This window comes from Propithecus coquereli, unplaced genomic scaffold, assembly GCF_000956105.1.
Source record: "Propithecus coquereli isolate 6110/MARCELLA unplaced genomic scaffold, Pcoq_1.0 Scaffold247, whole genome shotgun sequence".
Lineage (NCBI taxonomy): Eukaryota > Metazoa > Chordata > Mammalia > Primates > Indriidae > Propithecus > Propithecus coquereli.
This window is the reverse complement of record NW_012148030.1, coordinates 915932-930033: the sequence shown is the minus strand read 5'-3', so window position 1 is coordinate 930033 and position 14102 is coordinate 915932. Positions and strand designations below refer to the sequence as shown.

General features: G+C 41.4%; 1 protein-coding gene across 1 annotated transcript in view; it reads right to left on the bottom strand.

Moving 5' to 3' along the window:
* The window catches only part of SNTB1 (syntrophin, beta 1 (dystrophin-associated protein A1, 59kDa, basic component 1)), a 246229-nt gene that overhangs the window by 23151 nt on the left and 208976 nt on the right, over positions 1 to 14102 (bottom strand). Inside the window, exon 4 of the mRNA XM_012646567.1 lies at positions 8226 to 8365. Within this exon, the coding sequence (XP_012502021.1) occupies positions 8226 to 8365 (140 nt within the window). The remainder of the gene's footprint in view (positions 1 to 8225; positions 8366 to 14102) is intronic.

Genomic DNA, 14102 nt, shown 5'->3' with positions numbered 1-14102 from the left:
AGGAGCTGCGGCTGACTCTGTGAGCACCTGGAGCCAGGACAGCCTTTGAACTGATCCATCTGTGGTCATCACAGTGCGAGGCAAAACAGCACTTGTGACAGACCACAGGGGAAAAAAAGAACCACATTCTTGCTGTGGAGTTCCCCTCCCACAATGTCGTGATTTGCATGTTTGTGTCCTTCCAAATTCATGTTGAAATTTAATCCCCAGTGCAAGAGTATTAAGGGTGGGTCCCTTATAGGTGATTAGGTCATGAGGGCTTGACCTCATGAATGGGCTTTGTGCCCTTATAAAAAGGCTTGGGGAGTCTGTTAGTCCCTTCTTTTGTCCTTCTGTCCTTCCGCCATGTGAGGATGTAGCACCAGACACCAACTATGGAGCTGAGAGCGAGGCTTCACCAGATATGGAATCTGCTGGCACCTTGAACTTGTACTTCCCAGCCTCTAAAACTGTTGGAAATAAGTTTCTATTATTTATAAATTACCCAGTCTAAGGTATTTTGTTATAGCAGCCCCAATGGACTGAGATATCACAAATCCTGGGAGAATGGGAAGTAGCAGTGCATAGTCTTCTAAATCGGTGGTTCTCAGAAACACCTGGAGAGCTCCTTAAATCACAGATGGCCTGGGCTCCACCGCAGAGATTCTGATTCAATTAGTCTGGAGTGGGACTGAAAATTTGCTTGTTTAACAAATTTCCAAGTAGTACTCATGCTGCTGGGTAAGCCAAGGGTAGAAACTTACGGCCTCTGATACTATCCACAACTCTGTCCTCACTTTGTGTGATCTGGGATAACACTTTCCTCCATTGTTAGTTGGAATGGGTGGCCACCTATTGCAGGATTCAGTGGTCAGGAGGGAAAATATTTACAAGGTACACTCAGCAAATTCAAAGAGCCACTGAAACTCTAGGAAGTAAGGACATGCTCTAGGGAGGCTGCATAGAATAGTAGTTAAGAATCAGAGGTAGAATCAGAATCTCTGGTCCATCTCTTACTAGTTGTGTGACTGTACAATCTCTTAGCCTCTTATTAACAGTTCCTCAGTTTACTTATCTATGAATATAGGAATAAAACCTTAACCTCATAGGCTTGTGAGGGTTAAAAGTGGTAACCTTGAGTACTACATTTGCCTGATACTTGTTAAAAACAGACACTCCTGACTCCCAACCCCAGCCTACTAAACCAGAATATCCAAGGCATGGTCCTGAGAACCTGAATCTTAATAAGCAGCCAGGTGATTCTTACATTGGGCAAGGGTTACATACCCCGATAGACTCCACCTGCTGCACTTGGCCTTGCTCTATGCCCCACAGGACAAGCCACTGGTTTGTTACCAGCTTGATTGATTTTAAAAATGGTTATTACCATGGCTTTCTTGATAATATCACCCAGGATGATTAATTAGTAGACACCCTATAATAAAGTTTTAAAAGACATGGCTCTATATCCATAGTAAAAGTTTAATTATGCTGTATTTTTTGAGATTTGTGCATATTACCATTTATACATTAAAACTCAATAAAATATTTTAAAAATAAATTTTAAAAAGACATGGCTCCCCTTCTTCTTTAGAAATATACAAAGACAAATAATGCTACTAGACAGGCTACATGCCCAAGTGCTCATTTATAAAGGATGCAGGGCCCCATGAGACGGCATGGAACATACAACACATGGGAAGTAAATGAGTCACTTGATGAACTTAAATAAGTGGTTAGAGAAGCAGCTAATGGAAGTTCTGGGGTAACTTCTGCAATGGAAGGATTCCGTTTCCTTTTGACTGCTACCACTTTTGGCAGGGACCCCTCTGCCAGAAACCAACAACCTCAGCCCAGCCTTCCACCTCAAAGAGTAGCCTTGATCTGCAAGGAGAGAACAGCTTCCATTTCAGCTGGAGTGAACCCTGCCTCCCACAGCAACTCACTGGGAAGTCCAGCTTGGAGCTGCAAAGGGGCTACATTTCCCCAGCAAAGGGGCCTTTTTTTCATTATTTGTTTTCCAAAAGTCTTTTTCTAGGTGTAACCACAGGGATTTGGAGAGAAGCTGACCAGGACCAAAGCAACCAAACTGTAGTGGCTCATGCTTAAGCCAAAGGGTCACCTAAAATCCTATTTTACAAAAGTGTATTTTCCCCTTGGAGAAAGGACATTCTACTGAGTGCATTTAACAGATAAGAACTCTGAAAGAGAGAGGTGGGGTGACTAGCCTGGGGCTAAGTCCACTTCTGGAGGGAGGAAGCCTAGGATGGAAACTCCCAACTCTTGCATTTCCGGCTGCTGCTCAGAGCACGCAAATGCTTACCTACTAGCTAGAGGTGATGAAGAAAGGAGGAACAGCCAGTGCCACCTCAGCATCCTGGCCATCATCTGCCTCACAGGCTCCCAGCTGGGGATCACGGTCATCTTTATGGGCCTAATTTTATCATTTCTCATAGGGCTAAGATACATATATAATAAAGTTTCATTCTGCAATTTAGCGGTTAGTCTGGGTAATGTGGGAGCAGGACAGTGAGTTGGAAAGAGAATCGTACCTGAATCTCCTGTACATTTAGATGGTAGACATTGATTTTTTAAATGCTGCATCTTCTGGTCTAAATGACCACAGTTATGCACTGAAGGGGCTTCCATTTCCTATTTCCACATGAGATGCAGGCTTATGGGTTTAAGCTATTCATGTGCTTTGCTTATAGCCCAGACCCGGCATCCCTGTCACCTGTGAGCCTGTGACAGATATCTTCAGTGCCCCACCCAAACCTCCTCAGATCCCACTTACTGTTTCTGCACACCTGCCCCTCCTTCTGGGGCCTTTGCTTTTAAGGGCTCACACCCAGGACCTTCCTGCTTGTGCAAACCAGCCTGAAGAGCCTGTGAGCTGAGATCCCCAGGGGCAGCCTTAGCTTTTGAAGGACTTCTGTGGGAATGTGCAAGTCCAGTCACTTGCCTGAGTCAGGACAAGCTAAGAAGGAGTCATTTATATGCTCTAGGGCAATGCTGTCCCATAGAACTTTTGGTGGCGATGGGAATGTTTTAGATTTGTGTTATCCAAAATGGAAGCCACTAACCACATGTGGCTGTTGAGCACTTGAAATGTGGCTAATGAGTCCGAAGGACTGAATTTTAAATGTTATTTAAACATAATTAATTTAAATAGTCCCATGTGGCTAGTGGCTACCACGGTGAGTAGTGTAACTCTCAAGCTCCTAAGACTTTGCCTGAAATCACACCCTCCCTTGGTTTCTCCCTCTGCCCGTCCTTCCCCTCTGCCCTTCCAGGTCTTTCCTGGGAGCACTTGCTTCATAATTCACTTCCACATCAGTCCTCATCTCCTGTTCTGCCGCCAAAGAACCAGACCTAAGGCAGAGCCTTTCTCAGTCCTTCCAAGTCTTCCTGAGGGTTTGAAGTCCCAGTTCTGAACCCGGTTACACAATGGGAAAGCCGAGAAAAAAATAGCGACTCCCGACGAGCAACTTATCTCTCCCTGTAGCTGAGTACTTTGTGTCCTCACAGAAATTTGTTTTTTATTTTTATTTATTTTCTTCTTTACCGTTGGACAGAGATCACTGCAAAATTGTTTGGATTCAGCAGTCACCCCCTGGACATTTGTTATTTGATACCAAAGGTAAAAATACCTTCCCAGATCACGTCCATGACGCTTACTTACCAACTCCAACGACTCCTACCACTCCCTGTGGTTCCAACGTCAAAGGGCACAAAAGGACATATAATGAAAAGTCTTCCTCCCGTCCCATGCCAGTCCCCAATGGTACCAAGCACAGGCTTGCAGTGGCACAGCCCCAGAGGAGCTAGAATCCTGCCTTGCCTCTTAGAAGCTACATAACCTGGGGCAAATTTCTTTACTCTTTTGAGCCTCAGGTTCCTAACCTGTAAGTTACTACCCTAAGATGGGTCTTGCAGAAAGGATACAAGAGCAGTAGGAGGTAACTTGTGTTAAATGCTGGGTAGTTAGCAAGTCTCTGATCCATTTCCCCTCAACGCCCAAGGCCATACACAGCGCTCTGACTCCCCGCCCCCAGCACTGCATGAGCTCTGCGCATGCGTCTCCCCTGGGCCTGAACTGCCCACGCCCATCTCTCCCGTTCCCACGCCTTGTTCCTCCGGTGAGTCCTGTCAGGCTTCAATTCAAACATGACTTTCTTTTCCTGCGTCCAACACTAAGGAGTTCACATGGTAGTAACACTGGGTGCCGGTGGGAGGAGGAATGGGGGGATACACCCACAACTAATGGAAGCAGAGCGCACTGTGTTGGGGAGGGACGCGCTTGTAGCCCTGGCTTGGGCGAGGCAAACGGCATTACATGTAACCAAAATGTTTGTACCCCCATAATATCCTGAATAAATAATAATAATAAAACAAAAACATGACTTTCACTGTGAGTTAGGCATTTTTGCTGTCTCTGCTCCCGAGGGTTCCTTGCATATCCCTGCACATCAGTACATTTTGTTCCAGGTTGGTATGGCATGGCGTGGCAATGATGGGTTCACAAGGGTGAAGTTTTTTCATCTCTGTATCTCATGCCCCAATTATATTAATAACTCCTGGCACATAGTAGATGAATTATAAATGTTGATGAATGAATGAAAAAGCAGTCTTCATTGGTCAGAATGCCTAGAAACTGTGGGGAGAAAGCTGTGGGCCAGGTGCAGTGACTCATGCCTGTAATCCCAGCACTTTGGGAGGCTGAAGCAGGAGGACTGCTTGAGGCCAGGAGTTCAAGACAGCCCGAGCAACATAATGAGACCCCGTCTCTATAAAAAAAAGGAAAAATTAGCCAGGCATGGTGGCACACACCTGTAGTACTAGCTACTTGGGAGGCGGAAGCAGGAGGGCTGCTTGAACCGGGGGTTTTGAATTGCACTGAGCTATGATGACACTACTACACGCTAACACTAGCCTGGGCAAGACCTTGTCTCTAAATACATAAATAATAAAAAGACTAAATTATTTTTTAAAGAAAGAAAGAAAGAAAAAGAAAGCTATGCACTAGAGTTAATTTTATTTTCATGTTGTTTGGGAGTACTAGAAATTCTACCTTATTTCAACTTTTGTTCCTATCATTTGAGGAGGACTGAGTCCAAATTCCCTTCTTAGTAACTGGAATACAGTGACTGTAGTCTATTCCTTCTTTGGCTTCAGCTGTGGAAATGTCTCAGAATCTGAAAATCATTGCCCATGGATGAGGATTGTGGATGTATTATTAATATAAACTGCAGAAAGCAATAGTGATTGGGCTGCATTTGAATGGGCCCCAAGGCGTAGCCTGAATCGTTGTAGGAGCATTTAAGGATGTTTAGATTCTGATTATTGAGGTTTTATTATAATGTTGTATTGTACATTAATAGCCATTCTATCAAAGATTTTGAAGCCTGGAGGCTCAAAAATTAAATTACCTATTATTTTATTTTTTTAAGTGATCTAGGCCTGGTTCCTAGCCCCTGAAAATCTCCTCTATTCACTGCTGGGGCTAATAATTTTCAGCTTTAGGTCACCCTTGCTGGTCTGCATTATCAATTATGACTGGAAGTAAAAAGGATTTTTCAGGAGTTTCAGCTCTATTCACAGTTGTCATTTAATCTTGTGTTATTAATACTTCTTGCTCTGCTACTGGGTCTCATTTTTCTCCTTGCACCTGAGCCTTGACTATAACCTGTTTGGCACTTCAGTTTCCAGGACTGGGAACCCATCTTATTTCTGTCCATCTCTTGCTCAGGACAGATGCCCACAAACCTCAGTCCACTATGCTTTGTCTGTTGCCTTCCAGAGTTTGTCCCACATTGCTCAATAATTCAAACATTTGAGGGCCCAATACTGCCAAGCACCAGGCCAGGAAGGCCACAAACATTATGTTAGCATGCTTAACTTATAGGCAAAGAAAGACAGGCACAGAAGGAATGAAAACAGCCCATTGTCACAAAGTGTATACAGCTGGCAACAGAAGTCGGGTCTGGGAATTGTCAGCTACTTGAAGGCAAGATTCAGGTTTGATTCACTTTTGTTCTCAGGATATAGGCCTTCAAAGAAAGGGACAAGGATATGACACATTAAGAGTGTATTTCATGTCTTGGCTACTGTGAATAAAGCTGTAATGGACATGGGAGTGTAGGTATCTCTTTGAAACTCTGATTGAAATTCTTTTGGATACATTCCCAGAAGAGGGATTGCTAGCTCATATAGTAGTTCTATTTTTAATTTTTGGAGGAATCCCCATATTATTTTCCAGAGTGGCTGTACCATTTTACATTCCCACCAACAATGAACAAGTGTTCCACATCCTCACCAACACTTGTTATCATTTGTCTTTTTGATAATAGCCATCTTAACAGATGTAAGATGATACGTCACTATGGTTCTGATTTGCATTTTCCTGATGATTAGTGATGTTGAGCATCTTTTCATATTACCTGTTGGCCATTTGTATGTCTTCTTTGAAGAAATGTCTATTCAGGTTCTTTGTTTATTTTTAAATTGAGTTATTTGGGTTTTTGCTATTGAGATGTAGGACATCTTTATATATTCTGGATATCAGCTCTTTATCACATATGTGGTTTGCAGATCTTTTCTCTCATTCTGTAGGTTGCCTTTACCTTTTTGGCATTGTTTCCTATGCCATGCAAAAGCCTTTTAGTTTGACTTAATCCCATTTATCTATTTTTGCTTTTTTTGCCTGTCCTTTTGGTGCCATAGCCAAGAAATCATTGTCAAGGCCAATGTTAAGATTTTCCCCTGTGTTTTCCTCTAGGAGTTTTATGATTTCAGGTTTTATGTTTCAATCTTTAATCTACTTTGAGCTGATTTTTGAATATATATAAGATAGGCATTTAATTTCATTTTTTGCATGTGGATATCCAGTTTTCCCAGCACTATTTATTGAAGAGACTGTCCTTTCCCCATTATGTATTCCTAGCACCCTTGTCAAAGATCAGTTGACCATAAATGGGGGAATTTATTTCTGGGCTCTCTATTCTGTTCTGTTGGTCTATATGTTTTTATGCCAGTACCATACAGTTTTGATTACTATAGCTTTGTAATATATCTTGAAATCAGGAAGTCGTGATGCCTCCAAATGTCCACACGGATGAATAGACAAAGAAAATGTGGTATTTACATGCTAATAAATATTATTTGGCCTTAAAAAAGAAAGAAATCCTTCCATATTTGACAACATGGATGAAACTGAAGAACATTATGCTAAGTGAAATGTACCAGACACATTAGGACAAATACTATATGATTCTATTTATAATGAGGAATCTAAAATAGTCCAATTCATAAAGGCAGAGAGTAGAATGGCAGTTTCCAGGGGCTGGGGGGAGGGGGAAATGGGGATGTGCTGGGCAAAGGGTACAGAGTTTCTGCCATGCACAATGAGTAAGTTCTAGAGATATACTGTACAGCATAGTCCCTATAGTTAGCAATATGGTATTACATACTTAAAAATTTGCTCAGAGGGTAGAGCTCATGTTATGTGTTCTTATCACAAAAAATAAAATAAAGAGGGCATGAGGAAATTTTTGGAGGTGATGGACATGTTTATGGTATTGATTGTGGTGATAATTTCATGGGTATACACTTAGCTCCAAATTGATCGAATTGTATACATTAAATATGTAAAGCTTTTTGCATGTCGATCATTATCTTAATAATTTTTTTTAAAAAAACTGTATTTCACATGCATAATAAATGTGCACTGAAGTACCTAAGACACAGACAAAGCCAGGCAGCCACATTTCCACAGGAAGAGTTACATAACTAAGGAAGAACTTGTTATGGGATCTCACGCTGAGCACACCTTAAAAAGCACAGCGGGACATGCCCGTATGGCATTCTTTTGTGCCACCAAGGGAAGACTCTTGCTTGATGATTCTACTTGGACTTCAAGACTACAAACTCATGTGTCTAGTTCATTTCAAAGGGAATGAGATGGAGACCCAGGAAGGTGGCTAGAGTGGGACTATCTCATAACTATCACTGTTTTTCAATGATGGATGGGTATTTTGTTCTTTGTTTCTGTGTTGCCTCATGTTTGTCCATAGATGCCATATATGATAATTAACCTATCTGGCTAAAAATGTGTGGCTATATTCTTAAGGAGCTCTCAGCCCCTGCAGCAGTAGTAAGCAGTAATATAATGTGTTGAAATAATTGTAATTGATTAAAATAGTACCAAACTGCAAACACATCATACTCAAACACAAGGCCATGGCTACCTGGTGGCAAGAAGAGGGTATGTGTGAATTGGGCTGAACCAGGCTTCCTTCCTCCGTGGCATGCTGTCATAGATTAAAAGGTCTTTCTCCGTCAATACAACCAGGGCTGGTTTCCACTGTTTCTCGCTCTCCCCTGGCACCTAAAACAGAAAGCAGAGAACTGTCAAACAACAGCCCGAGAAAAGGGTGATTGGAAAGGAGAAGTTGGAATCGCCCCAATAAATAGACTTAACAGTAGGAACGTCTTTTGATTCAGGTTACAAAATCAAAATGGAAAGAACCCAATCATGATCTCATGATTCCTGATTCTTGAAAATATCTGTTGTCTCAAGGGCCCTGGGGACATACAGTCAAGACAGCCAAGAAGCAGCCCAGCTGCCAAACGTGTCACTTTTTCTCACCCGCCAGTCAGCCCTGAATCTTTACTTCATCGTGGGAGGCAAAGGGTTGGGGGAAAAAGCACTCCCGGCTGATTCTCCAGTACAGTGTGTGTGTTTTTGCTATGAAATGGTAAGGTTTGAAAGTTTTTGAATAAATATCCAAAAGCTCTGAGAAATGTACTATGGAGGCAAGTGTCTACCCAGACAGGGGGAAACATCATAGTCTCTTCCCTGAGTCTTTGGTTCTATGATTCAGGCACCATCTTGACATTTCTCTTGTTCTGTTGAATGTTCAGTTCCATTCACCACAGATAATTCTTTAACTCAAGGGCTGAGATGACCTGGTGTGGATGTGAAAAGATTAAAGCATCAGTAGGGACCACTGGGCCAGATGACCTTTAAAGTCCCTCCTAATCCAGTCTGTGAAGCTTGGATCTTATCTCATGAGCCATTTTCCTTGGCCCAGTGTTTACAACCTAAATGTTCTTCCAGCTGTGAAAATGCTCTCCCTCCAATTTGAACTCTGGACCCCTGGAATAAATCTTTATGCTCATTTTGGAAAAATTCAATGCTTTAGCCTTGCTACTCAAGACACAGGCCACGTTCCAGTAGCATCAGCATCACCTGGGAGCTTGCTAGAAATGCAGAGTCTCAGGCCCGTCCAGCTCTGCTGAATCAGAATCTGCATTTTAACAAAATCTTCAGGTAACTCATATGCTCATTGAAGAGTATGAAGCACTGCTCTAGATGAGGTTAAGATTCTCTTTGACACTGGCAACTAATTCGGTGAGGATTCAATCCTCTTGTAACAAGCTGCAACTCAAAATCTATTCAGAATTAACCTAGGCAGTAGCTAAATAAATGATAACGCTAATTCCTTCCCTTTCTGTTCTCATTATTACTTTATCTTAAGTTCCACAGCGGCATCTGTATTGAGGTGGAAGCAGGTGTGTGTGGCTTTTGCTTTAAGCTAACGCTCATGACCAGTGTACTAGGAATGAGTCATGCAAGTAGAGATGATGTGAAGGATGGCGTAAGGATTCAGTTTTGTAGGCTCTACGTATCAGCTGCCTAAGTCTGAGTCCCAGCTCTGTTGTTTATTGCCTGTGTGACTTTGGAGAAGTTATTATTCTCTGTGCCTCTATTTCCTTACTGATAAGGATAACATCATATCCAACCGTGGTGACAAATGCCAACTCTGGGGCTAGATAGAAGGCCTGAATAGGCCGGGTGTGGCAGCTCACACCTGTAATCCTAGCAGTCTGGGAGGCTGAGGTGGGAGGATCACTTGAGGCTAGGAGTTCGAGACCATCCTGAGCAAGAGCAAGACCCCATCTCTACAAAAATTAGAAATATTAGCTGGGCATGGTGGTGTACAACTGTAGTCCCAGCTACTTGGGAGGCTGAGACAGGAGAACCACTTGAGCTTAGGAGTTTAAGGCTGCAGTAGGCTACACTGCACTGTAGCTGGGCAACAGAGCAAGACTTTATCTCCAAAAAAAAAAAAAAAAAAAAAGGCATGAACACAAATCGATGTTGCAGTGTTGTACAATTTACTAGCTATGGGGTTTGGGCAAGTCAAATAATTTCTTTGTATCTTGGTTTCTGTGTCTGTAAAATGGGAAATAATAGTACCTATAACAGAGGGTTGTTATAGAGATTAAATGAGTTAAAATTTGTGAAATGCTCAGTGTAGTACAGAATAAGCAGCATTTAAGTACCTGCTAAGTAGCACTTACCTCATAATTCTACAGTGGGGATGAAACAGTGTGTGAAATGTGCCGTTAGCATGGCAGCTGGAAGGTGGTGAAGCCCTCAGTAAAACTTAAGATTACGAAATTGTGGCAGACCCACCAGTTTTTAAACATGTCAAAAAAGGTGTCCTTTGGGAAATGGTGTCACGATGACAAGGTAGTGACTTTCCTTTGGAAAAATTATAAGGCAAGTCAAGAATATCTTTGGTGCTGACAATTTCAATACCTTCTCCTCTCATCCTTTCCTGGTAAAGTTCTCCTGGTAAGAATTCATTGCATGATGATCAGCTTTATAGTTTAATGCCTTCCTTCCAACAATTCCAAACAAAAACTCCCTTTCTAAAGAAGAGATTTCCTCACTATAAAGCTATTTATACTAGAATGTGAATGACTGCCTGACTTATTCCTCCCTCTTTATGCATTTTATATATATTTTAAAAATCTAGCTTTAGCTTATTGCTTTTGTAAGAAGGCTTCTTTTTTTCCCCCCAAGAGAACAATAGCATCTTCAAGAAATCAAAATGAATCATTAAAGAAGGCAATGTACCAGACCCTACAAGGTGAATAAACTATGGTCTCAAGGCATAGAGTGTTTGGGGGGGGGGTTCCAAATAAATTTTTTCCAGCTTCTACATTAAACTTAGTAAATTGCTTTTCCAGCTCATTAAACAGGATTGGAGAAGCTACAAATGATTCTCCCAAAGTGACTATCTTACTTACCTAGTCAGATCCAATCCATTAACTTTGACCAGAATCAGTCATTTAAATGTAAAAATGACTAAACATCATTCTTCAAGAACAATATTAAGCTTGAAAAATAAACCTCACCAGTAAATACCAACAGTAAAATAAAGACCTATTTACTGGTGGAATCACAAACTCATCCACATGTCAAGTATACGTTTAATATGTAGGTTTAAATAATTCCAGAGCTCTAAAACATTTTGTAGATTGTTGAAGAGCCCTGTGTGGATATGGTAAACTTGGCTGTGAGAATACTTAGAGTGGGTATTTTCCCCCATTCCTGTGTGCAGAGCTGTCATTTTAATACTGTGTAAATCCTTAGGGGTAGAATTCTTCCCATGAGGACAAACGACTTTCCAAGAGAGAAAAAAAAAACCATCATGTTAAAGAACAAGGTTTTTAAAAGCATACCTTGTGCTATGTAAGCCTCATTATTTCAAGCCTTCGAAGGATAATTTTTGTCAAGCTGAAGTATTTGTGGTATTATCCTAATGACAACTTCCATTACAAATCCAGCTTTCCTGCCACTCAAAGACATTCCAATGTTAATGCAACAGTTCTGGGGTTGTGTCTGCACTTTATTAAAACATGACACCTGAAACAGATGTGAAGTGTCCGTCTCCATCCCAGCTTCCTCCCCGGGATGCTGTAGTCATCAGTTTGTCAAGAACTGATCATGTTTTAATGAAGAAGATGAAGGAAAGGAAACAGAGAAACTAAAAACCATTCAATTCTGAAATTACTCCCAAGCACGACTTTGGTGCGCTAAATCCTGTCTGCATATTCACTTCTGCAAAGCGTGAGAGGAAAGGTTTACAAAATGGCAAGAAGAATTTAAGAGGTGGTGGTAAGAAGTTACTGGTAAGAATTGTGGGAAGTGGAATCATTGAATCCTCAATTTGAGACAGGTCTCATAAGTCACCTAGTTCAGTGGCTTCCAAACTCTTTAAATTCATTGATCCCTCTGTTCAGATTAAATCACAAGTCATAGAACAATACGTGAAACAATTGAAAGAGAGTTTCTATGGGTTCACATCCGGGTTGGGATCCCGGCACCCGAGTGACTTTATGTCTTTGTCCTGGCACCACGATACCTCTAAGGGTCATTGCTGGCAATCCTTAGAATACAATTTGAAAACTCATCTTGTCTTTTCTAATACACCTAGAATCTTCACATTACTTCCAAAGTTTTACTGAAACCCTTCTGTGTCTCTGTTGTAGGTACTTCCAAAGAAAAGAATGATGCCATTGCCTCTCAGGCAGAGTTGTAAGGATTAAATGAATTAACACACATTGAGGGCTTAGAAAAGTGTCTTGACATAGTAAGTAGGCAAGCCTTAAGATATATCAGCTATTTTTTTACTATTACATTAAGGTATGAATAGTGAATATCAAATTAAATATCTGATTGAACTTGGGCAAGAATTACTTGCCTTTGTCAGGTCAAAATGTCCTCATTTGCCAAACGATGGGACTGAATTATTGCTAAGGCTTCTTCAACTTCAAAACCTAATCATTTTTTTAAGTTTAAAATTCCCTGCTACTAGGCCAGCTGGAACTGCTTCAGCTATTAATAATAGAACTCTTCCTTTACAGCTCTTCTTTGTTCAGTATAGTCTGTTGCTAGAGCAAAAAACAATGAATGGGTCCATTTTTCTTGCCCTCATACCACTCACTCCTTCCAACAAACTTATTTTCTATTTTCTACTTGAGAATGCATGGCAGGAAGAGCCCATAGTCTTTAAAGCCAAACAGTATGTCTTTGAAATCTGGCTTTGCCACTTCCCAGCTGATTACTTAACTCAGATTACTTAACTGCTATAAGCACTTGTTCACTGACATGTTACACAACGAGAATGGCCTCCCATGCACATTTTGTGAGGATCAAATAGACAATGTGTATAAAGTTCTTGACGCACGGTGGGTACACAAAATGTGAAGCTGCCCACTTGCTCACCTCAAGTGTGTGCTTTCTTACAGCTCTACTAAGCAGGAAAAAAGGTATAGATGGAGGGAGAGCAACTAATGCAGAGTAGAAAAGCTCATGAAAGAAGAAGGTCCAATGGTACTTTTGTGTTGGAGATCATGGTTATCTCAACAACTCTTTGAGTCTGTTTCACCTGAGGTTACTAGGTATTTAGAGCATAGGACACGATATCAGTAATAATAGTTAACATTGATCAACTTCCAAATGCTTTACAAACAGTAGATAATTAATCCCTGCACCAACTCCCAGGGAGACAGACAAAGATTATCTCCACCTAAGCACAAGAAGAAGAGATACAGCATTTCAATGCGGCCACAGGAATGCAGAGTAAGTGTTAAGCAAGACCACTCAAATCTCCAACTCTCTTCTAGCTTGTCCTGAACAATCCCTAGGCCCCATGAGTCAGGCGCCAGACAAAACATCTGTATCTGAGTGAAAAGGAGAATGAAAAGGAAGAGAAGGCAAAGGAGGATGAGAAAGAAGGCTAGAAAAAGAAGCTTCAGAAAACTGTTTTGTGGGAGTGTCAGCTTCATATTTATAGAACTAATGTCTTACAATTCCCAGATTGTTAGGCACCTGGATCACCTGTTGAACTCAAGGGTGGCTTAAGGAGAAGAGGAGACTGGGTGATGCATCCTATTTGATGAGTGTTAAGACAATGATGAAAAATGTTAAAGTAGGGTGAAAAAGATGGAATGAAGAATATGGTCTGACCATGGGATGCTAAAGAAGGTGTTATTTTTATATACTAGCTCTCCCAACAACCAACAAAGCAGTCAGTACTTTCAAGCTTGTTCCCCCTGCCAAATTCTGAAAGTGGCTCTTTTTTTTTTTTTTTTTTGAGACAGAGTCTCACTGTGTTTCCCAGTTTTTTTTTTTTTTTTTTTGAGACAGAGTCTCACTGTGTTTCCCAGGCTAGAGTGAGTGTCGTGGCGTCAGCCTAGCTCACAGCAACCTCAAACTCCTGGACTCAAGCGATCCTCCTGCCTCAGCCTCCCGAGTAGCTGGGATT